The sequence below is a fragment of the Aethalodelphis obliquidens genome, unplaced genomic scaffold, assembly GCF_003676395.1.
Source record: "Aethalodelphis obliquidens isolate GAN/ISIS:26980383/991018 unplaced genomic scaffold, ASM367639v1 scaffold5, whole genome shotgun sequence".
Classification (NCBI taxonomy): Eukaryota; Metazoa; Chordata; class Mammalia; order Artiodactyla; family Delphinidae; genus Aethalodelphis; species Aethalodelphis obliquidens.
Genome location: NW_020837949.1, coordinates 32849523 through 32874261, shown reverse-complemented (window position 1 = coordinate 32874261; position 24739 = coordinate 32849523). Strand labels below are relative to the sequence as shown.

At 39.6% G+C, this 24739-nt stretch overlaps 1 protein-coding gene and 1 long non-coding RNA gene across 3 annotated transcripts in view; both read left to right on the top strand.

Annotated features, from left to right (window-relative positions):
• Window positions 1-23963, top strand: part of CAV1 (caveolin 1) — a 33880-nt gene extending 9917 nt beyond the window's left edge. For both annotated transcript variants that reach the window (XM_027102131.1, XM_027102130.1), the window contains exon 3: window positions 21750-23963. In XM_027102131.1, coding sequence (XP_026957932.1) covers window positions 21750-22091 — 342 coding nt within the window. In that variant the 3' untranslated portion in view covers window positions 22092-23963. The remainder of the gene's footprint in view (window positions 1-21749) is intronic.
• Window positions 3552-9858, top strand: LOC113618191 (uncharacterized). Its single transcript, XR_003431918.1, has 3 exons — window positions 3552-3948; window positions 6043-6168; window positions 6937-9858. It is a non-coding gene; the product is annotated as an uncharacterized LOC113618191 (long non-coding RNA).
• Window positions 23964-24739: the final 776 nt, after the last annotated feature.

Genomic DNA, 24739 nt, shown 5'->3' with positions numbered 1-24739 from the left:
CACTGTTAGTTATTTAGGTAATTAAGAAGCAGGCATTTTTAATTTTGAGAAGGCTTAAATAAGTTTTGATGGTGTATGTATGTGCTTAATATATTATTTCATAGCAATTTAAAAGTGAAAATTTTAAAAGGTGCATTCAGTATTTAAACCTTTCTTGAGCCCAGCAAGGACATTATAATACAAATGGACATTGATAGATTCTATGTAAAAAGATAAATTGCATCCTGAGATTACACCGGGTCATCTCACTGATGTAGGCATCAAACACAATTACGGTTTCTCATTTATAATGAAGAACTGAGAAAGATTCTGATTTCTGAACCCAAGTAGTGAGAAAGTAGGAAACTGGGAGGAAAAGAAGCAAAAGACAAAGAAAGGACAACAAGGCCCCTTCTCCCTGCCCTGGCCCCTTCTCCCTGCCCTGCCACCCACCCTGTGCTGGACTGGGCTTTGCACATGCCAACTCCAGGAGCCCCCCACATCCATTGCTTTGCACAGTGCTGTCATGTCTGATGACACGATCAGGTTCAGGCATTGATTGAGTATTAACTCTCAGCTCCTGCCCTGAAGAGTTTATCAGGAAAGCAAATATATAAACAGATCTGAGTGGATGCGCTCAGATCTGGATGCGCTATAGTTGGACACAAAGCATAGAGTTCTCAACAATCTCCAAGGCTGAGCACCAGGCATGTGTGGCAGGAAAGGGATGCCAGCAGAGGGAGTAGCAGGAGCAAAGGTACAGAGACCTGAGGGCACCTAACATGTTCTGGGCACCAGTGGCAGGTCAGTGTAGCCAGAGCAAGGGACACAAGCAGGAGCCAGATCCGCATGACCTTCTGTGCCCAGTCAAAGCACCTGTCCCTGTGTAGGCCACAGCAACCCACAGAGGTGTTTTTAGGCCAGGAAGTGACCTGATGAGATATGACATCTGCTAACAGAAAGGGCTAACTTCAGTGCAACGGGGCAAACCAAGGGATGCCAAATGTGCAGGTGGGAGTGAAACAGGACATGGAAGTCTTCCTCCAGCACTTTCTACAGGCTAGCTTGCTGGCACAGATTATTTTACTTACTCCTCCAACGGCCCTTTGAGGAGGTGCTATCATTTTCAGTTATATTCATCTGGCAGATAAGCAGATTCAGACCTGACCATTTGCTCAGGATTTCATAGGTAGGAAATGGTACACTCAGAATTTGAACCCAGACAGTTAGACCCCAGGACCAGGGTTCTTAACCACTGTGCTCCAGTGCCTCTCTGTAATAGATCATGATCCAAGCAGACAGTGGTGTCTCCATAGTGAGGAAAGACATGACTGTGTTCTCAGAGTGGCTGAGCAGCATTTGGCAGGGGGATTCCAGACATGGTCTGTTTTGGGAGTGACAGGCCTACAGTTCTAAGGTCAGACTTTAGATCCTGGTAGGTGAGTTGGGAAAGGAGGAGGAAGGACCAACGTAAAGACCAAGACAAAACCCCACACACCTCAAGAAATATGCAAGCTGGGTGAGCTCCCAACAAGGCAGGGAGGGTCAAATCCCAAAGACAGAAGTGGGGTACAAAGTGGGGATGTGTCCCAGTGATTAGAAGTGGAACACACACTCAGGACCAGACAAGCTGCAACGCTGGCTTGCGTTGAATTACCTGAGTCTTTAAAGCATGCTGACTGCCCAGGTTGGCCACAGCTCCTGGGCTGCAGCTGATCCTGCCTGGATGTGCAGGGAGGGCTAGGTGTGAGAAAATGAAGCAGGTCCTGACAGGCACTTTGCATCTAATAGCTTCATTTAAGGTTCTCAATTTTTCTGTCCAGTTTCTACAGATATTCGTGCCATTACAGCAATACATTGTAAAAATAGGAAACAATTGAGAAAAATCCTAGTTTTATGCTAGTGGGAGAAATGCCTATTTAATCCTGAAAGTAGTTTCTATGAGACTTCCTCCCTAATAACTACATATTTGTTCTCAAAAACAAATACCAGAAGTAAGGAACAGTGCATTTTTACAACGTACCATTAATCTCTCAGAAGAACAATTAAAATGTTCCATCAATCATGGCTCACTGTTTTTTTCTATATTAGTAATAATAATATATAGCTGGAAGTGGGCATACCAAAACGTGTCAAGGAAATGCAACTGCATTCATTGGATTTCATTGCCAGTTATTTTGGTTAGGTCAACAGAGCCCTCTTTCTCACTTGTTCTTAAATGTCAGGCTTTTTAGTAGGGAGAGAAATTGTTTGTCTAAAATGGTTAATAACCACCAGTTCACCAAAATATTTTGGGTAAGCCTATTATTCTAGTTATAAAGGTAGGAATGAGAGTCATTCTCAGATGGGTGCTCCCTAGAAAGGCCATTCAGCAAATATTTAGGAAGCACTTACTCTGCACTATGCATGGATCCTGCCATGCATCCTTGTGCACCAGAGCCTGCCTGACAGAACCACAGCTATCCACCAAGGCTCACCTCAGATATCTGGGCCTCTGTCAGCCTTCCCTGACTGCCCTCATCAGAACTGGTCATCTCTTTTCTTGGCTCCCACCACATTCTGTTTTTGTTTCTATTTTAGCATGTATCAAAGCCCTCTAAGCATTCTGCTTCTCTATCCCCATGCCTCTCTCCCCTCTTCTCTTCCCACATCATATGCAAGTCCTTCAAGACAGAACAGTGGCCCCTGGTGGCCCCAGGACTGTGGCTGCCCAGTGCCCACCCAGGGCCCCACATGGAGTCTGCTGTCAGAAAATGGATGCCAACATCATCAAAAAATCTACAAACAACAAATGCTGGAGAGGGTGTGGAGAAAAGGGAACCCTCTTGCACTGTTGGTGGGAACGTAAATTGATACAGCCACTATGGAGAACAGTATGGAGGTTCCTTAAAAAATTAAAAATAGAATTACCATATGATCCAGCAATCTAACTACTGGGCGTATACTCAGAGAAAACCGTAATTCAAAAAGAGTCATGTACCACAATGTTCATTGCAGCTCTATTTACAATAGCCAGGACATGGAAGCAACCTAAGTGCCCATCGACAGATGAATTGATAAAGAAGTATATATACTTCTTTATTATGATAAAGAAGTATATATATGATATACTCCATATATACAATGGAGTATTGCTCAGCCATAAAAATAAACGAAATTGAGTTATTTGTAGTGAGGTGGATGGACCTAGAGTCTGTCATACAGAGCAAAGTAAGTCAGAAAGAGAAAAACAAATACCGTATGCTAACACATATATATGGAATCTAAAAACAAAAAATGGCCATGAAGAACCTAGGGGCAAGATGGGAATAAAGACGCAGACCTACTAGAGAATGGACTTGAGGACATGGGGAGGGGGAAGGGTAAGCTGGGACAAAGTGAGAGAGTGGTAGTGTATATATGGACATATATACACTACCAAATGTAAAATAGATAGCTAGTGGGAAGCAGTCGCATAGCACAGGGAGATCAGCTCGGTGCTTTGTGACCAGCTAGAAGGGTGGGATAGGGAGGGTGGGAGGGAGGGAGACGCAAGAGGGAGGAGATGTGGGGATATATGTATATGCATAACTGATTCACTTTGTTATAAAGCAGAAACTAACACACCATTGTAAAGCAATTATACTCCCATAAAAATGTTAAAAAAAAAAAAAAAACAAAACTTCATGTCTAGAGGAAAAGTGGACATGCAAAAAGATCAATTAAAGAAAAATATGCATGTACTTTAGTAAAAAAAAAAAAAAAAGAAAGAAAGAAAATGGATGCCAAATTGAATCTGCTGAAAAGAAACTGAAATTTCTTTTTTAAGTAATTGAATGTCTTCAGTGAGCTAAAAGACAGTAGGATTATGTCATTGAGTGTATTCCTTTGCTCCTTTTCTCTGCAGCTGCCACATTTAAAGCCTTATAAGGAAAAACATATCCAAATAATTAAGAAAGAAATGCAAAAACATTCACTCTGTTTACTAAGGTAAAGAGACAACCTGCTCTAATATGTATATAAATTTATTATTTAGAATGTTTTAATCTCCAGTTTGAAGAGGACATAGATACATCTCTCCTGAGCCTTCCAATAAGCAGGCTGAGGCACCTGGATGACTTCCCAGGGCCTGCAGAATAAGGCTAATCTCCTAAGTATCTCGCAGGCAGGGCAGGCAGATTCCTAGAATGCCAAAAGATGCCATTGCTGCTGCTTGGCACTGCCCCCTGGGGCCAGAAGTATGAAGGCTGAGAGTTGGGTCTCAGGCCACATGAAAGCTCCCTTGCCAAGAGAGGGGTAGAAGGACTCCCTGTCAGACTCCCCATATACCTTTGGACAAATGCAAACATCAGAGAAATGACTAGGTCCGGAGACAGTTCTGAAGAAAAATCTAAAACCTTTCTCAAAGCCTAAAGGAGACAACAGCTTTGAGAAACCCAAGCCTCTTCTTCCTATTCTTTCGCTTTATTACTTCTAGATATTAAGTACACAGAGAGCTGAGATTTTACTAGCTGGGATGTGGTATCCACTGTTTCAAAAGCATAGAAGTTTCTTTGTACCTCATAGGTGGTCTGTCAGAGATCTCAGATCTCTTCTCAGAAGAATAAAAACAAAAAACAAGCAAAACACTTAAATGTTTCTAGAAGGGGTCAGACATCATTTGTTTCATTATTGATGTCTGGGCCAAGTGAAATGAATGTTAGCTCCTTTTCCAGATATGCTTCTTTCTATCATTTCCCGTGATAGGAGGTTGATTTACTATAATAAGGATAAGAGTAAGATGTGTCAATTTGACCCCAAATAGTTTTCTCATCAATAAGCTAAGTATAGGAAATCAGGGTCATTATTCAGTTAAGCATAGGCAGGACTAGAAAGTTGCCATTAAAAAAGGGTGATGATGTGTAATGTGAATTTTAGGTGTGACTGATATCTAATATACAGCCAAGACCACAGTCGTAGTACATTTAATGCTTTATCAATGACTGGAATGAACAAGTTAAAGAGAACTCTCAACTTACAAATGACACCAATTACAATGACCTTATTAACATATATAAAAAATAACATCAAAGTGATTTTTGGCAAATTACAAATAGCCCATAAAAATAAGATAAAAACCAATACAAAGTAAGATAATGTTAAAAGACTAGGAATAAAACGTATAGCTATTAAGCGGGAAACAAATAGGTAAATATATGAAAAATAAGAAAATATCAGGAGAGGGTTGTCATTTCTGTGGGAGCTTGTGATGTGGAAAATCAAGATGCTTGGTAAACACAACGGATATGGAAACCCTTTGTAATAATTCCACAGCCCCTAAGGGACCAAGATCTCCTGGGTGAGAATCACTATTGTAAACACACCCTTAAATGAATCCATCATGCTCCACACCCCTTGAGCAATAGGGGACCAAAACTAAGTCTATCAATTGTGTCTGAACATTAAACATCTCAATAATTTAATGATATTTTAAAGGAAGCACAATGAATGGAATCAAAAGGAGAATGTAATCCAAAAAAAACAAAAATGTCACAGACAAGATTCTCTACTTTATTTGCTATTGGTCAGACTTATTAAATATAGGATCTGTTTTGATCTTATAAGGAGGTAGAGATGCTGGAAAGATCCTAGGGAAGAGCAAAAGGAAGGAGATAAGAGATGAAGAGAAACACCCAGGTAGGGCTGGGGAGGGACTGTTTTGTCTGGCAGTTTGTTAGAAGAGTTCAAAGTGAACATAAAATGACAACTGCCTTTAGTTACTGCTAGGTTCTTATGAGACTTAACAAGGAAAATACTGCTCAGACACAATCACCATTCAGGACAAGGAAAAAGGAGGAAGGGGTTAGTTGAAAAAAAAAGAAAAGTTAGGTTACATGGGAGAAGAAATTCCAAGTAATAAGAGCAGTTAATCCCAGGAATGTGTCACAAGAGGTTGTTCTGTAAGAGTAGTGTGTTAAATTACTTGTTTATGTAGCTTCTCAAATCCTTCTACCTCTACAGCTACAGTTTGGTGTATAAGAATACTGACACAGTCTCATAATGAAGCACAAGCATATGTATGAACACTTTCCTCTATTCCTGCAGGATACCTGGTTTGTTTGGGGGCAAAGAGGAGTTGATGTGGCATTGTGTTAACAGTGGTTGAGAATGCAAGTGGTAAACATCTGAAAGTAGAATACTACAAAATGCATGCATTGTATGTACCAAAAGGTCAGTATGAAACATTATCTTTATGGCAAGCCTGCCCATCCAATCCCTCCTACACATTGCATAGTCACACAATTTTGCAGCTTGTATAAATCCCTATTGTGATTTAAACTCATGAGAGAGTGTGGCTTCTGCAAAGGGTGGCTGTTTTGTGACTTTAGACCAGTGGTCCTTTACCCTAGCTACAAATCATCTGGAGAACATTTAAAAATACTGTTGTACACGCTCCATCCCTAGAAATTCTGATTGAATTGGTCTAGGATGGGGCCCAGGCCTATGTATTCTTTTCTCTTTGGAAAGCTCCCCAGGTGATGCTAATGTACAGCTGGAATTGAGTCTGGTTTCGACTCGCAGAATTTCTTAATAAAAAAACTGTGTATCATGACAAAACTTTCAGGACTGTAAGGGCTACAGTGGGGAAATTATTACTTCTCTAGGTCCTCATCCTGCAGAGTCCTTAGAATTTTTATTAGAATATGATATTTATCACTCAAATTCCTATTACAAAAAAAAAGTGCTTTCTGGAACTCTGCTATAGCAACTACATAAGATAGACTTTGTATGTGGGATAAATCTCATGTCACTTATGTAATTCAGTCCTGGTGTTTTTCCCTTTCCTTTGCTCATTCTTTCTATTCTCCCCAAGAGGAAGATCAGCAGGTTAGAGTGTCAGAACATCATCCCTATCCCTCTTTTTCACTTGGGTTCATGGTTCAGGCATACTAGGAATGGAGCTGACAACATGCACTGGTTTTTCTCCTAATGGTGCAGAGGCCACAGGAAGCTTCACTGGACCTAGGGATGGCAGGTGTCCCACACTTCTCCAGGGCCTGGCACAGAGAAGAGAGAAGTCACTGAGAAGTGCTTTACTGATGCGAATCACTCCTCAGAGCAGATGGGGAAACTGAGCCTCAGATGAAACCTGAATTCCAGATCTCTCTTGGACACTGACCTCAAGTGTTACCTTGGGCCTCGGAAAAGTCACTTGGACCCTTTGGACAGCAGTTTATTCATCTAACAATCAATAAGTTGAAGTAGAAGATCGCTAAGTCACTTTTATTTCTAAAATTCTGTGATTCCAGTTAACCAATATTCATAAAAGTGTGGAACGCTGTAAACGTGCATAAAAGTCCATGCAGAGATAACGGTGGAGGACCCCCTCATCAATACTATTTTTATTACCTTCTTCTTAGATTTTACCAATTGTCATTCTTACTCTTAATAGTAAGGCTGTGGGACTTAACTAAATCATCTTTGAAATACTGAGCTATCAACAGATGGCATGCTGAATGCAAATATACTGCAAATAAATATTTGGTCCTGAAGAAGATCAAGAGCTGGAGTTCATTTCCCCTTCTCATTTGGGCTCAGAACTCTGCGGTCTTTCCTTTTACTGCCCTTGCCTCCAAACTGGCTGTTTGTGTTCAAAGATGGATCAGAAAATCAGTTCCAAAGTTGGTTACAAACTTTCAGTAATTTTTGTTTTTTATTTTTTGTAACCAGCCAATTTCTCTTAGTTCACATAACAAAGAAGCTCATAATTATTTGCAACTTTAGTTAGAGCAATGGTCTTAAAAATGTCTAGCTAAATAGAAAATGCTCAGACTTTCTGAGTGCCGACAGTTATCAAATTCACCTAGTTCATATATGGCCACATTTCTGAAGTTCTTTTAACAGCCCAACTGTGAGCAATAGGATCAGATGACTAAGAACTACAGGACGGAAGCACTATTACTTTGAATCATATTTTCCCATTACCCAGCTATAAAGAGTCTGTTTCTCTCTGACCCATATAAAGTTCAGAATTTAGGACCCTATGTGATTTTAATCCCATCATTTAGCACCCCAGCTGTATGAATCTGAAAGTAAAAATGAAGTTGTTTGAATTCCAGACCCCCTGAACATTCTCAGGGAGCTCATCAGCTCCCTAAGCTAAGCTATAGGTTTAAATCTAAACCTAAATCTGTAGGTATGAACCCAAATTTCATGATAAACAAAAACTGAATAGATCTGTCTTCCCTGTCATTACTCACCTTTTGATCATTCTTTTACCAAAACTACTATGACTGGGTTAGAATAATAGAATGCAATCAATAAATGCAATCACTAGCCCCTGGCCAGATAATAACACATTCAGAACTTTCTTTCCTAAAGGAGATTTTATCGTGTTTGTGCTCTTGTAAATAGGAGAAAGAGAAATATAACTTAATAAATGAAAGCATTCACTAATTTATTCAACAAATATTAATTTAGTATCTACTAGATTCCAGGGAGTTTACAGTCTAGTAGCAGAAATAATCTCACACACATACAAAATCAAACCATTAAATAAGTTTGGGGTAGGCGGGATGAAAAAAATGGTCTGGTCTAAATTCAAGAGGTTAGTGATTTGGGGAGGGGCAAGAAAGTGACTTCCTCTATTACCCTAAAAGTAAGCTTGAGCAGCCAGAGGCCATGTCTATTTTATTGGCACTGTCCCCTTTTCAGTGACACCCATAGCCAGCTCATAGACCCTATCCTGGCTCTGTTTGCTTGGTTCATTTATTCCATCCTCAAAAAGTAGGTATTTCATAACTACTGAATGAAGGAATGAATGAACTCACAAGGCCACAGTACTGTAAACCAAAAGTGCCTGCAATAAATATGCATGCATTGTAGGCTATAAATGTTTCTGAAGTTCAGGTACTGTCTCAGCAAATTGTATTCTGATTTTCTAGAGCACCAGTTTGCAACCAGGGATTATTTTTTGCTCCCCCTCCCAGGGGACACTTGGCAATGTCTGGAGACATTTTTAGTTGTCAAAATTTAGGAGGTGCTACTGGCATCTGGTGGGTAGACGACAGAGATGTTGAGAATCACCCTACAGTTCCCAGGACAGCACCCTCACCCTAACAACAAGGAATTATCTGGCCCAAAATGCCAACAAGTGCCCAGATGGAGTAACCCTGTGGTAGAGCTTGGGAGCTATGTCTTGGGAGCCACATGATGGGCTGTGATTATCCTTGCTTAGACCTTACAAGGACCCTAGTGTAAATCCTTTTCCTCACTAGCCAAGCAATGTTCAAACCTACAGAGATTTATTTCATTAATTTTCTATTTGTTTAATAAACAGACTTAAAGCACTGGAGGGAAAAATATTCAAGCAGTGAGGTAAGACGAAAACTATTAGTAACACTAGGTTGACTTAAGTGAATGGTAGGAAACAACCTCTGCCATCAGGAAGTGAGTTGTAGAAACTGAAAAAAAGTTAAGAGTGTTTAAAAAGCTCTGGTTCAAACAAATGTCTATGTGAACCAATGGGTAGCTTGAAAACAGTGAAGACATTTCCGTCTCTTATGTCTTTGATGGAATGGAAAGAGCTTTTATTTTCTTTAGTGCAGTGATCATTCATATTTTTCCCATGACATGCCCAGAAGTTTAAAGAATAACAAACCCCCAAGTGTAAACAGAATTTTGTGAGAAAGTGAGCCCTCTGGATGAATCCTTATCATTGTATGTTTGGATAAAATAAGATTTCCATGCATTAAACAATACAGGACTTTCTATTTGAGAAGTAAGCTTCCAACACTTTGAAGGGCTGCAGTTATTTCTCTTCAGGGATGACAAACATAAGCGCCCCCAAGGTATGGCTCCTCCCTGTTCAAGTTCAATGCTCTAGTCTCAGTGCTCCTATCACTGGCCCTTGCTTGGCCTATTTTTACACTGTGAACTGTTCCATGTCACTTGTTTGGTAACACTCAACATCAACAAGTGCCACCAAATCAATACCAGAAGGCTGAAGATTAAAAAAAAAAAGGAATCAAAAGATATGTAGCCTGCTTTGTACCAAGCCACCTGACACTAGGTGCTTTTTGTAATAATGAAAATGTGAGGCCATGTGGACAGGAGAGATAGTTCCAGATTCCTGAAGAAGGCTCACGGCCAATTGGTCTCAGGTACACCAACTGTGATTTTAGGTTCCTGACTGGGATCCCCAGAAGAAAGAGTGCACAGCATACTCAAGGAGGTATGAATATGCTCTGGAATCCCCAAATCATCTCATCATCAAGGACAGTTTTTAGCAATTTCAAAAGGATGTATATTCGTTTCCAAGGGATACCTTAAAAAGTATCACAAACTAGGTGGCTTAAAGCAATAGAAATTTACAGTCTCATGGTTCTGGAGTCTGGATGTCCAAAATCAAAAGGTCAGCAGGGCCATGCTCCCTCTGAAACCTGCAGGGGAATCCATCCTTGTCTCTCCCTAGCTTCTGGTTTTCTGGCAATCTTTGGCATTCCTTGGCTTACAGCTGCATAACTCAAATCAATCATATGGCCTTCTCCTTGTGTCTTCACATTACCATCTACTTATAAGGACGCCAGCCATCTCAGATGGGGAGCCCACTTCTACACCAGTGTGACCTCATCCTAATTATATCTACAAGACCCTGTCTCCAAATAAGGTCACATTCTGAGATACTGGGGATTAGGACTTCATCGTATCTTTTTGAGAGGAACACAATTCAATGCATAACAGGATGTAAACTAGGAGTGTATATTTTTGTTATCAGAGCAGGGAAATTTAACTTAAATTTTCAAAGTGTAATACAAACCCAAGGATCATTTATTCTCCCTCCTAAGAAGAGCAAAAGATGGAAAAACCTGGTGGTTGCCTTCAGGTGAAAGGCAAAAGGAAAGGAAGAATAAGGCAAAAAGGAATTAATCTAAAGCAAAGAGAGTCTTGTCTGCTTGGTGTTGCTGCCACTTTCAGACACATCCAGTCACTCAGTCAGCTGGAGCATCTCTCCCCCAGGGCATGTATGCCTCATGTTTACAATAAACTCCAGAAGGCTAACACACATGCAAGAGATGAGCTAATCCTTCTTATCTGCTTAATGGCAGAATGGAAAATAAGCACCCACCTGCACAAAATGGTTTCAGGAATGCCAAGAGGTTCTCCTGTTCCAAGATAGCTCCTCCATCCTCCCAACACTGCTACTGAAATCCCTGACACTTCCCCACTTCTCCTGGTTTGGGTGCCTGGGCCAGAAGCTCCTGATGTAGTATTGACCATTGCCCCTGGCACTGTCCCAAATATTTTGCATAAGTTAAGTCATTTAATACACAGAATAATCTTATGAAGTATGTACCATTATACCCACAATTTACAGATAAGAAACTAAGGCACAGGGAGGTTTAGTAGCTTAGCAAAGCTGAGATTCAAAGCAGCCCTCATGCTGTCAAGCAGGGTACCATATTGCCTTTCAACAGTAGAGAGCAACACAGTAACTAACTTAGTATCATGCCCACTCAGATCTGAGTGTTAGATTTTTCAGATCCTCTCACCTAGCAGAGAGCTAAGACAGCCTAAGACAGTTTTTTTTTTTCTTTCTCAAAGTGTCTTACCTATAACCACTTACATCAAAATGAGGGAGGAGGTACAGACACCAGGACCCTACTCTCAGACACAACCGACTCAGAATCTCAGTGCCCAGAAATCTGCATTTTAACAAAGAAATGAATGGACTAATGTTTGAGAACCACTGGCCCTACAGGAATGGAATAGGGAAAGGTACAATGTTATGGTAAACCAGAAAAAGCCACAGAGAGGTGACAAGGCAATGGGGACCCTCGTAACCAATGGTCAATGACTCAGGGGGTCCTGACCAGAGAAGAGCTTGGTTGCTGGAGAGTGAGGGTAATGCTGAGCATGGAGGTTTGACAGCAGAAGGAGGCCAGCCACATCCTCTGGCTTGGATTCACATGCCCTGTCCTGGTAGAAATGGTTATGCTGAGTCAGGGCAGCATTATCTGTTAGTTTGGATGGGAAGCATGGTTGCAGGCAAGGGAGAGCAACCAGAGCACGTGGATTCAGAAATTCCTACGTGATTCTGATTGAGCAGGGCTTCATAAGCAGAATAAGGACTGGTGTGGGGTTAAAGAGAGTTGTGTGATGGAGGATCCAAGAGACCTAAGTCCTGCGTTTGGTTCAGTCACTGATTACAACCTCCCTGAGACTCAGGTTCCTGGTCTGTAAAATGGGGAAAATAACACCTGCCTTGAAGGTCCTCACATACAGGATGTGATGAACCAATTGAGGCATATAGTACTCTATAATGTATGTCATTGCTTTTCCAAAACCTCTGTACAACTCTCCTGCCTCAGAATATATCCGCCACACTCATGCCCTAAGTCCATTAATGACACAATAAAGGACAGTTGGAGATGATGCTCTGCCTTGCTCTGTGCATCCCCCTATACCCCTGCCAGGAAAAAGAACATAGTCACCTAAATTCATTCTAAAGCACAAATTACAATGTAGGCCTCCTGCACTGGGGAAACACACACACACACACACACACACACACACACACACACACACACACACACGAAAACATGAGGAAAAGTGGAGACTAGAGACACCAAAGAACAAATTCACTCTCCTCACTCTATCTCTTCCCCACTGGTGTGCTCTACTGATTCCCCAAAGAGCTGGGCTGCTACTTCTGCTTCCACCCCTGCTTCCCCTCCTCAACATACTCCAGTGCGTGCCCCCTGCTTTGGGGCCAGATCTACACAACTGTAGTTATTCAGATCATTGAGGCAAAACCCAACAAAGCAACAACATGCTTTAACCAATATTTTCTAAATCATTCTTCCTTAAAGCTGAAGACTTCTGAGTTTGAATTGCCCCCTCCTCTGTAGGCTTTCCATGCCGTTCAAGTAACTTAAATGATAACCAACCCTACACTTCATTTTGATCAGGTCGTGGTATTATAGAGCTATGGTGAAAAGAACATCTCTTTTAATAAAATGGGATACCAAAAATATCGATAAATAAAAGTGCACTTGTGAAATTGGAAAAGAATTCATAGTAGATAATATGATAGTTAATGTATGCCTACATTCTTTCAATGGACATTTATAGCTCCTTTAAAATATTATACATATTGAAGGAATATTTGCTAATTAATGTGTGCATAGTACTACTAGGAATTGTGGAGGATACCAAGATGGGTACAACAGATATAGACCTACCCTAGGTCCTGGTTTGGTCCATTCATTTATTAGTTAAGTGACCTTTCCTTATTGGGGAAATAAAAGACTATTTTCCTTTCTTGTTATGAAGATAACCTAGAACTTCACAAGTTTGTGAAGAGAAGCAGATGAGTGAAATAGGACACTATATGTATAAAATATCATTATTCTGAGGTCTCTGTAATGTCTGAGAAGCAACAACAGGGAGGTCAATCCAAAGAGAGACACTCAAGGGTCCCAGCTAGAGGCCCAGGCCAGGGACTGCAGGTCCCCTCTGCACCCCTGTTTCTACACCCAGCCCTCTTCTCTCACTCAGAGGTAGGTATATACCCACCTTTCTGTCCTCTTTCAGCTTGAAACCCTGGTTAGTAATGCAGCCCTCTCCCTTCAGGCAATCCTGTGCTCTCCCACAAGGTGAAGTTGCCTAGCACCTGCTACCCCAAAGCAGCCCAAGAACACTTCAATGTTCCCACCGCAGATTTACATTTTTCCTAGGACCGTGTGTGGATCCTCTGGAAATCCAAGCAATCATAAGCATTAAGGATACAGTCCAGGCCTCCTCTTTTCAATCGGGGCTGCAAGAACACTGCAGCTTTTTTCCTACAGTAGTGCTAGTTCAGCCCAGTAAACAAATGGGTATTTTGCCTTTGCCCCTGAGAAAACACATAGGCATTAGAGCAAAGTTCCTGTGTTCTGGTAACATTTAATTGTGCTGGTTCTCAGCCCTCTCTACACCCACACACTCATGGATAACATTTATTCCACTGACTTCAAAGGCTGTTCAACATGTTGGAAATATGTGAGAGAACACTGAGGGGAGTTTGAAATTAGTCTCAACCCTCCTTCTGTATGTGTGGGTTTGGTTCATGTGTTAGGATTTTAGAAGTACGTATTTGATTTTTAAAATATGCATTTGTTTATACTGGGTTTAGAGTCATGAAAAATAAATCAGGATTTCTATTGCCAGTTTTTGTGTTTTTCATAATAAATAGTAGTCATTCATCCTTGTCCAATAATAAATATTTATAGGTTTAAATTAGGAATAGCTTTTCAAGGGAATTTCCATTCATTCATTATCCATCAACTTCCAGATGCCAGCCAGCACATGAGGAGTTTCCAGAAAGAAGCAGGAAGCAGACTAGGGCTTCCAGGCATGGAGGGGAAAGAGTATCGGCAACAAAAAGAAGTTGTCACTAAATCCAAATGGATGTGTCATTCGCTAGGAATCATTTGCATAAGATTCCCCAGGCCCCAACCCAGAGAGTGTGATCTGAGTCTGAAATGGGCCTGAGCATCTGCATTTTAACAAGCATCCTCCCTCCAGTTGATTCTTTTGCAACACTACCCCTGTGCTGGTGCATTCAAGACATTATATTCAGAAGTCAAGATTCAGTGATGCGTCTTCCAGGTGGAGCTGGCTCTTAGTCCTTGGTGCATATCTGGGTAGAAAGCCAAGCACTTTATGGATATGCGCTGATAGCACTATCAATTGCCTAAAACTTTTCTAATATTCAGTTTGATATGAATTGTAGAAAGTTGAAAATGCTGCATTTCCTTCTCATATATTTCTAGACTTTGCTCCAGGACCAAATTCCAGGATATTTATGTACATTCATTATATACATTTTTCTATAAGCTTAAAAATTAAATTATCTAACAGAAAAAAGAGCAATGTAATAGAAAATAAAACATGATCATCAAAATAAAGATGGTTTGTTTTAGTCATCTCTAGCTGCATAACAAATGACCCCCAAATTTAGTAGCTTAGAACAATAAATATTTACCATCTAACAGTGTGTCAGAAATCCAAGTGTGACTTAGCTGAGTAGTTCTGGTTCAGGGCCTCTCACAGGCTGCAGTCCAGGGGACAGGGCTGGAGTCATCTCAAAGCCCGACTAGGAGAAGACCCATTTCCAAGCTCACTCGCATGGCCAATGGTAGGATTCAGATCCTCCCAGGCTGCTGGATTGAGGACTCAGTTTTTCAGTGGCTGTTGGCTAGAGTTCTCCCTCAGTTAACTTCCACACAGACCTCTCAATAGGGCCGCTCACAACATGGCAGCTGGCTTCCAGCAGAGCAAGCAAGCAAGAGAGCAAGAAAGGAAGCAAGATGATGCCATGGTCTTTTGTAACCTAATCTTGGAAGTGACCACCCCATCACTTTTGCCACATTATACTATTTAGAAGCAAATCAATAAATCCAGCCCACACTAAAGGGGAGGGTGTTACACAAAGCATGAATACCAAGAAGTGGGGGAGGGGGGATCACTGGGAGTCATCTTAGATGCTATCACAGAATACATGAATTTGCTTTTTCATAGTCAATTTATCATCCTACTTACACTTTGCTAAAACTAAATGTTAATGTAAAACAAACTCTTCTGATACAGGTTAAGGAGTACATTCTGGGGGTAGAGTCTAGTAGTGTTGAAAAGATATTTTGAGGTTATTAATTGAATTCAGGTTTCTATATGAGGAGCTGTACACCTACTATGCCAACCAATAGGAAAGAGTGTTAGTTACTATATCACTTAAGAATGCTCTCTGCTATAGGTAATAGAAAATCTGAAGAGCTGTGGCTTAAAAATAAGAGCATAAGGAGAAGTCTAGAGGCAGACAGCTACTGGCATTGTTTCAGTAGTTTGGTAATAGCAAAAGCAGCATCTTCTATTCTCTTAATTATACATGTCACCTCATGATCACAAGATGACTTCTCTACACTAAGGCAATACATCATTTTCTAAGTAGGATGAAAGGGGCAAAGGGCCACATCATATACCTCTGCTTCTTTTCATAAGGAAGATAAAGCTTTCCTGGAAGTCTTGCCCAGCAGACTTCTACTTAGATCTCATTGGCCAGAATTGGGTCACATGTCTACTCTAAACTGACCACTCACCAAGGAGACTAAGATTACCCTGGCAAGTCTATAACCAACTATAACTTAACTCTGAGATAAAAGAATTATTTCCAAGACCTGAATAAATGAAGATTCACTTGGCAGAGAAGTGGGACTGTGGATTTAGAGCAGGCAACACACATCTTCTGTAAACATCTTGTTTGTTATTATTTATGTGCTCCATATATCCAATACAATCACAATTTTGTGATTTTTTCACAATTTTGACAAAAGTCTAAAAAGATATTTTCCCACAGAAACAGACAAGGCAAGCATCATTGCTTGTTAAATCTCAAATATACTTAAAGTTTCCTTCTTGAAAATTCCTTATTCATAAATAAAATGTCCAAATTTTGAGACAAAAAATGACCCCATGGTTTTTTAATCCTGTGTACATATAAAATGTTTTTTAAATATTTCCATTGCATACATTTAACAAGACGAAATCTGAGACTTACTGTATTAGCCAGCTGTTATTAAAACACAATGAGACAGATTGCTTTTCTTGAACATCTGCTGATAGATTTTTGTTAACTTACGTTTCCAAAATTATAGCATCGTAAGTCAATGTTGCACAAAAGTATTTAATGTCATTTATAAAAATCTAGTTATATAAACTGTTGACTCCTTATAAAGCATCTATTAAGACACAGAAATATCACTGAAGCATATTTATGCCTTTGATCTTGCAGTCTGCATAATGATTCGGGCCAGAGGCGCAACTTGTTCCATAGATCACAGAACAGAAAATCAGTTCTTGGAGAAGCTGTTCAACCTCATCTGAGGCATCCCATTCTAAGAAACTAAATGGCACCTGCATGTCTTGGTTTTTGTGTTGTTTAAAAGCAAATCTCTAACTGCTGTTCTGCTCCAAATCTAGGTGAGCAGATAAAGTTCTGCTCTGAGCAAGACCTGCCCTCCTATAGAGGGATAAGAGGAGCATGTCCCTGAGGGAACGGGACGCCAGAGTGACAGCTTTGATAAGGGATAAATCAAACCAATGATGCATGTGAACGATGAGCACACTGGAGATTGTCAAAAACAGGCATCATCATTCATTCAGTGATGTTCAAATTCACATACAAGCCTAGCTGCCTTTTACATTGACTACAGAATGTAGCATCCAGATGATTGAGGATGTATGGTGACAGCAGACAGCTGTGGAAGAGCCTAGGAGAGTTTCTAAGTCTGAATTCCAATCCTGTGCCTGCCATTAAGTGGGAAAGTATTCTTGATCCAGTCATCTGACAGCTTTGCCCATCGATTTCTCTATCTCAAATGGGACTCCTTTTCTTTAAGGATTCCTTCAGCTTTAAATACCTATGAATCTGCTAAAGCAACTATGCTTTGATGGATGGAATTGTGAACTACCTTTAGATGGAATGACTGATTACAAACAGAACTTTGTTGGGTTCAGTGCATTATGAATACATATCAAAATGTATAATGAGGATATTTTTCAAAATATTCCCTCCAGTTTTCTTCACCCTAGATAAATGTACAGAAATGTCTGTATTAGTGTTGAGAAAAGGACACTTCTCCTAACCTCACACAGAGATACATTTCAAGTCTATGTCTTAGAAGACAGTGAGAGACTTACAGGAGACCTAGAGATATGAATGGGGTAGGCAGAGAAGGGACCTGGGGAGAGAGATGTAAGTTCCTAGGGAAATTATGTGGAGGGCAGGGCTGGATCTAGGCCTGGGAATCAGGAAGTTACAGTTCTAATTTCAGCCTTTCCACTGATTCACTTGGGACCTTGAGAATGCCTGGCCCATTTAAATCGTGCCTCAGTTTCCTTATCTGCCATTTAGAGAGAGTCCTTGGCTAGGTGCCCAGGATTGTGAGAACATAATGTTCAGGGCCATGGAAATTCAATCAGTACCAAAAATGCAAAACATCCTAGTTACTAGATGTCCTAACTTAAAATGGAAACATTAACAAGAGTAATTCCTTTAATAATCAAAATGTGAATGTTTTAGAAAGCATATCTATATGGGTGAAAATTAAGCGAATAAGGCTACTGGAAGAGCTTATAGTCCTAGGGATACATAAGCAGAAAAAGGTCAAACTTGGGGTAGGACAAGTTCCAGTTTTGCCACTTATCATCCTTGTGTCCTTGGGTAATTTCTTAACCTCCCACAGTAGCCTCATATGTAAAATGAGAATAAGAGCACGCATCTCAGAGGGTTGTGTTAAAGATGATTACAGATGGAAGTTAGCTCTTTTGAAGCATTGATGAGGTTTGAATTCACAGCCACCATATACTTTTCAGCTGATAGTTTCTCTTATTGCAATTAAAAAGCTTAGTCACCCAGAGCAAGTACTTTTTTCATGCCATTTATTAAGCATTTACTGTATTGCAATGCTCTATCCCCATGCTAAGCACTTTGCATAAATTTTCTCATGTTCTCCTCACAAAAACCTATTACTATTACTGCTGCAGAAATGGAGGTGGAGAGAAACGAAACATTATTTCTGGCTTCATTGTGTTTCCTTAACCTGCCTTATTTTTTTTCTCAGCTGCATCTAATTGGTTCTACTTTTAATATTATTTTAAGCCACTTAAAGTTTTTAAGACTAAAGCAGCAACTAACTGAATATATTTATATAACATGTTAGTTTTGTCATGTTGCTGTCCACCCCTGGAGACCTGCTCTAAATTTACTTGGATATTTGAGGATAAATAAATCATGCTCACTGCAGTTTCTGGAAAGCATTAAAAAACACTAAACTTGCTTTGAAATAATCAAAGCAAGTTAAAATAAAGCTTAAGAATTTCCAAAATATTCATTGAAAAAAGCATTTATATTTATGTTTAGAAAAATTAACTTATCATTGAGAAATCTTACACACATGCATATGTTCATAGATCTTCACTAAGGACCAATTGTGTATATATGTGTATGACCTCATCGTAACACGCTCCTCAGAGACCACACTATGGGAATTCTTACAGTTACCAAAGGGTTAAATTCAATAAACTCTTTTTTGTTAATGTACCATTTAATTATGAAATACTATAATCGTCTTAGAGAAAATTTGAAAAATATTTTTTTAAGCAATGTGGTATTGAAGAAAGAGTCAGTATCTTTCAAACCAGATTAGAAATTCAAATCCACCTCTTATTTACCTGGACAACTTATTAAACCTTACATTTTTCTATGAAATGGGAATAATAAATTACAGAGTTGCTGTAAGTTAAATGAGAACAGTGTTTGATCATGATAGCCAATCAACAAATGTTAGTAACTATCTATTCCCTTGGAAAAGAATCTCTAGGCAGACGTGCTTAAATTCTGTTCTGTAAAGAGATAGGAATCCTCTGTTCCCATAAAGTGCTTACCAGCCTTCTTTGGTAATAGACTATTTTCTAAGAAAAAGCAATGGACCCTTTTCTATTGTACATTCAAAATGTATGCACCCACTTCAGGGCATTCGTGGACCAACACTGCCCATCCTTTGACTCAGGTTAAGAACACCTGCTCTAGCGCATTCATTCTGACTTCACCAAATCCTCTTACAAAATAAGGTCATCTTTAAAAAATACTCAATTCTTTGGGTACCTTTCAGTTGGATGAAGGAAAACAGCAGGGCTTTATTTTTAATAGCTCTAGGAAAATGCATTATCTGAGCAAAACCCCACAGTAGACAAGTAAACTGCACAGAAACTTCATTAAAGGACTGATCTGACTTGCCACATATTTAGAACAGCCTTTGAAAACACACAAGTAAATGTTTACTTCTGAGTCTAGATCTAAATGAAGAAAGAAAACATTAGAACAACAATAAAGTTACTTAGCTTCATTTAGATAATTGTGGACATACCATTTTTATATATTACATATTCTTAGGACATTGGACAACAGATCAAGAAACAGAATGTTCTAGAAAATAAACCTTAACTATTGGTAAGTATTATGTACTTTTTACGAAAGAGGTTTTGTTGTGTTGAATCAAAAGTGGCTCCTTGGCACTGAGAGGCTCCATGGAGTCACCCAAGTTCTAATTCCCTAATCCTGAGATTAGCTGGATTGCTGCTAGCAGTCATCAACTTGTTTGGATTTCAAACTACATTAGATCCCTTCATATTGCTGCCACCACCAAGCAGTTAAGCTGGCTCTGTCCTATTCTTTTGGTGGTAATTTTTTTACCCTATGCTTCAGTTTAGTCTATATAATCCTTCCAGAGGGATAAAAGCTCCTGGGAATTAATTGCTTAAGTGAACACATACTGTGGGAGAGAACGCTATTTGGGAAAGGGGCCAAGTTTGCATTCTGTCCCCACCATTGCTTTGTGTTTGATTTCAGCAAGTCACCTTCACCTCTCTAAACCTAAGTATCTTCTTTTGTAAAATGACAACCTACCTTCCCAGATTGGTTTGAAATCCCAGATCACATGGAGACAATGCATGTAGAAGCACTTGGTAACTATTAAGTGCTATGTGACTGCAAACTCATTTGATTACTTCCTAGTGGCCACCAAAAGGGACTAGTACAGGTGTGGATCACTGATGTTTGCATCTGTCCTTATTCAAAACCTTACTGTTTGCTCAATTCAAAAATTAAGTTCTCGCTTAACATTTTCTTAACTGCCTTCCTAATTTTCTTCTTGCTTTTAATGTCACCTCTGCTCTCTCTAGCAGGAAAACCTGAAGCTCAAAGCTCAAAGCTCACCTTAGGCTTTTCTCTCTCCCTATCCTTGAAGTAATTAAGTCCTGTGGATTCTTCCTTTAACATCCTGAAATTCATTATTTATTCTTTTCTTTTTTCTTTTTCATGGCCTATTCCAGTTTTGGCCCTACCATCTCAAACTTGAGATACAGCAAGAATCTCTCTGCCTTGAGTCTCTTCCTTTTTTCTCAGGCTGGACACTGATATCAAATTCATGTTGATAAATGATTGCATTGATTGTGGCTGTATTCCTCCACTCCAACATCTTCAATAGACCTCCACTGTATATAAAATAAAATTGAATCTGGCCTCAACCCATCTTTCCAGCCGTGGCCACACAGGTCTATCTGCCTGTGACACTCACTGTATCATCCTTCCTTGTTCCTGGGGCCTTGCTCACTGCATTTTCAAGATCCCTTCTTCCTTCCTTTCCAAATCATACTCCATTTTCCAATCCCTGCTCAGGTCCCACCACCCCACGAAGACTTCTTGAATCCTCAGAGCTCACGATGATCTAATTTCCTGAAGATATTCTACCAGTTGAATGTTTGAAGAGTTGATAATCAGTTATGAACTAACTACCATTTAACATTGTGTGTGTAGTTGTCTTGGAGTCAATTAACTTAGGTCATGTCATTTACATTTTATTGAGTGCCATGTATACTTATCCATGTTGCTGGGTTTTACTTGAAGGCAGGAATTTTATCATATCCATTTAGTTTCCCTCAGAGCAGCAGTTTTCAACCTTTCACACAGCAAAGAAGCACCTGGAGGACATGTTAGAAAATCTCCTTGATGCCACTCCTAGGGATTTTTGTGGGGCCCAAATCTCTGAATTTCCTACAAATTCCAAGCGAGGCTTATGCTGCTGGGTGCCTTTTAGCATCTTACACAGAACCTGTACATAAAAGCTAATATATATTTATGCATACTCAGAAATGTTTTTTTTTTCTTTTCTTCTTCTATTTCATGCTCATGTTCTGTCACTTCTTCCTTTTAGATTGATTTTGAAGATGTGATTGCAGAACCAGAAGGGACACACAGTTTCGATGGCATCTGGAAGGCCAGCTTCACCACCTTCACTGTGACGAAGTACTGGTTTTACCGTTTGCTGTCTGCCCTCTTTGGCATCCCAATGGCACTCATCTGGGGCATTTACTTTGCCATTCTCTCTTTTCTGCACATCTGGGCAGTTGTACCGTGCATTAAGAGTTTCTTGATTGAGATTCAGTGCATCAGCCGTGTCTATTCCATCTATGTCCACGCCTTCTGTGACCCGCTATTTGAGTCTATTGGCAAAATATTCAGCAATATCCACATCAACACTCAGAAAGAAATATAAATGACACTTCAAGGATAGAAGTATATCCGATTCTTTTTTTCCCTTTTAATTTTCTTGGTGCCAATTTCAAGTTGTTAGCAACAATATATGAATGAATTTTCTTGGTTCAGAGCAAAGAAATCACTCAGTTTTCATAACTTTTATTTGTCTCTTCTGAGCTATGTCTTCTATTTTTGGGGGGGTATGAATTTTTAAAACCCACTTAAAATATTTTCCTTACATTTGGATCATTGTTTTATTGGCTGAGATATGAGCCTATCGTTGAAAGATAATTTGAGAGAAATATGAAGAACTGAGGAGGAGAAAAAAAAAAAAGAACTAACAACCTCAACTGCCTATTCTAAAATGTTGATCATTTTATGGTAAGGGAAGAATTCCAGGCTATTGCCATTGAGTGTACAGGTATGTGGGCAGTTTTCAACCAACTGTTCCCTCTGAACTGTTAGTGAATTGCTGCCATTCACTTTAATGATCCAGTGGAATCTAGTGATCTTTATCAAGTTAGAAAATATAATCTGCACATGATCCGACTAATGCCTTACTCTCCTGAAATTTTAACCTGTGATACTTTCTGTGCCTGAATATTTGTTATATAGATGGTGACACCTAAGTGCCTTCCTGTTCTTCAGGTTTTCCTTTTCAAATAGGGTCCACCTCATCAACTTTCATTAGGTCAGCAGCCTCCCTGAAGACCAAAATTAGAAAAATCCATTACCTAGTTCTTCACACTTGTTTCTGACTCTGAGATACAGAATCAGATGAAGTTCATGTCTGCACTTGATGACACAACATCTTTACCTATATCGAGTATGGTCCACATCAGCCCCATTAAACGAATTAAGGTGGATAAATGGGGCCAAGCCCTCTCTGGGCTGGCAGGAGTAGAAGCCAACTGTCCCCGTCTCTCACCAGCTGAATGAGGTCAGCATGTCTATTCAGCTTCGTTTATTTTCAAGAATAATCACGCTTTCCTGACTCCAAACTAATCCATCACTGGGGTGGTTTAGTGGCTGAACATTGTGTTCCCTTTTCAGCTGATCAGTGGGCCTCTGGGGAAGGGCTCATAAAATGGAGGCCATTGTGTGAGACTGTCAGAGTTGTTGCAAATGTGACCTCTTCAAAGTAAAGCACTTGCAACTGTCTGTAATGCTGTGACACATGGCCCCTCCCCCTGCCAGGAGCTTTGTACCTAATCCAAGCATCACTTTGCTCAGAGAGAAGATGGGGGAGGAGGCAGTAATAAAAGATTGAGGTAATTTTGCTGGAATAAATTCAAATTCTTCTGAACTCAAACTGAGGAATTTTACCTGTAAACCTGAGTCATACAGAAAGCTGCCTGGTACATCAAAAAGCTTTTTATTCCTCCTGCTCATATTAAGATTCTTCCCAGGGGGACTTTATTTTTAACCTTCAGTTATGCTTTTATTTTTATTTCCATACAACTGTTGGAATTCTGCTTGTTTTTTTGTTTGTTTGTTTGTTTTTTGGCCTCTTCCAGTTCTCCTGACACTTTAATTGCCAACCTGTTACCTACTTAGGTTTTTTGCATTTAAAACAGACACTGGCATGGACATAGTTTTACTTTTAAACTGTGTACATAACTGAAAATGTACTATACTGAAATATTTTTAAGTGCAAAGATATTTTTATCTTTATATGAGGAAAATCACTTGGGAAATTGCTTTGTGATTCAATCTGTAAACTGTGTATCCCAAGACATGTCTGTTCTATATAGATGCTTAGTCCCTTGTACAAATCAAGTGCTGGTCCAAAAGACAGCTGAAATTTTATATGCTTACTGATATTTTACACTTTTTTATCCTGCATGTCCTGTAAAGTTATAAGTCTGCACAATAAAAATGTTTAACAGTTTGTCAGCTTTATTATTTTTCCTCAAAACAGGTCTGTATGTGTTGATTTCTGTGTGTGTGTGTGTGTGTGTGTGTGTGTGTGTGTGTGTGTGTGTGTAATGAGCATATTCATGGTGTGTGTACATATTTGTAGTACGTTTTTGGGGGTGGTGGTCTTCCAGTTTTCAAGACCACATTTTCCACATTTAGTTGGGCTCTTTCTTCTAAGGCCATCAACATTCATGAGTTACTTCAGGTGAAAGTTATAATTAATAAGAAATATTTGTTTAGCAGTTTACTCAATGTTTTGTTTTATGTCATCTAATTTGAGCTCCCAACAACTTTATGTGATAGATATTAACTTTCTCCATTGATAAATGATACATTCAGGGAGGGGGCTTTGCTTTGAATTTTTGCCATTTCTTAACTGGAATTTTTTAAGATGCACATTTCAGAAATAATTTATTTTGGCCTTGGCTAAGTTTACATTAAGAGCTTCTGTATTAGTCACGGTGCTCCACAGAAACAGAACCAATAGGAAATACATATATGAAATATACATATATGAATATATTAGGAAACTACATATAGAGAAAGAGAGAGAGATTAAGGAGTAAGAAACTGGTCCATACAAGTTAAGGAAGCTAAAAAGTCTCAAGGTCTTCAGGGTAAATCAACAAGCTGGAGACCCAGGAGAACTGATGGTATAGTTCCAGTCCAAAAGTTGGCAGGCTGAAACCCAGGAAAAGCTGATGTTTCACTTTGAGTTCAAAGGCAGGACAAAACCAATGTTCAAGT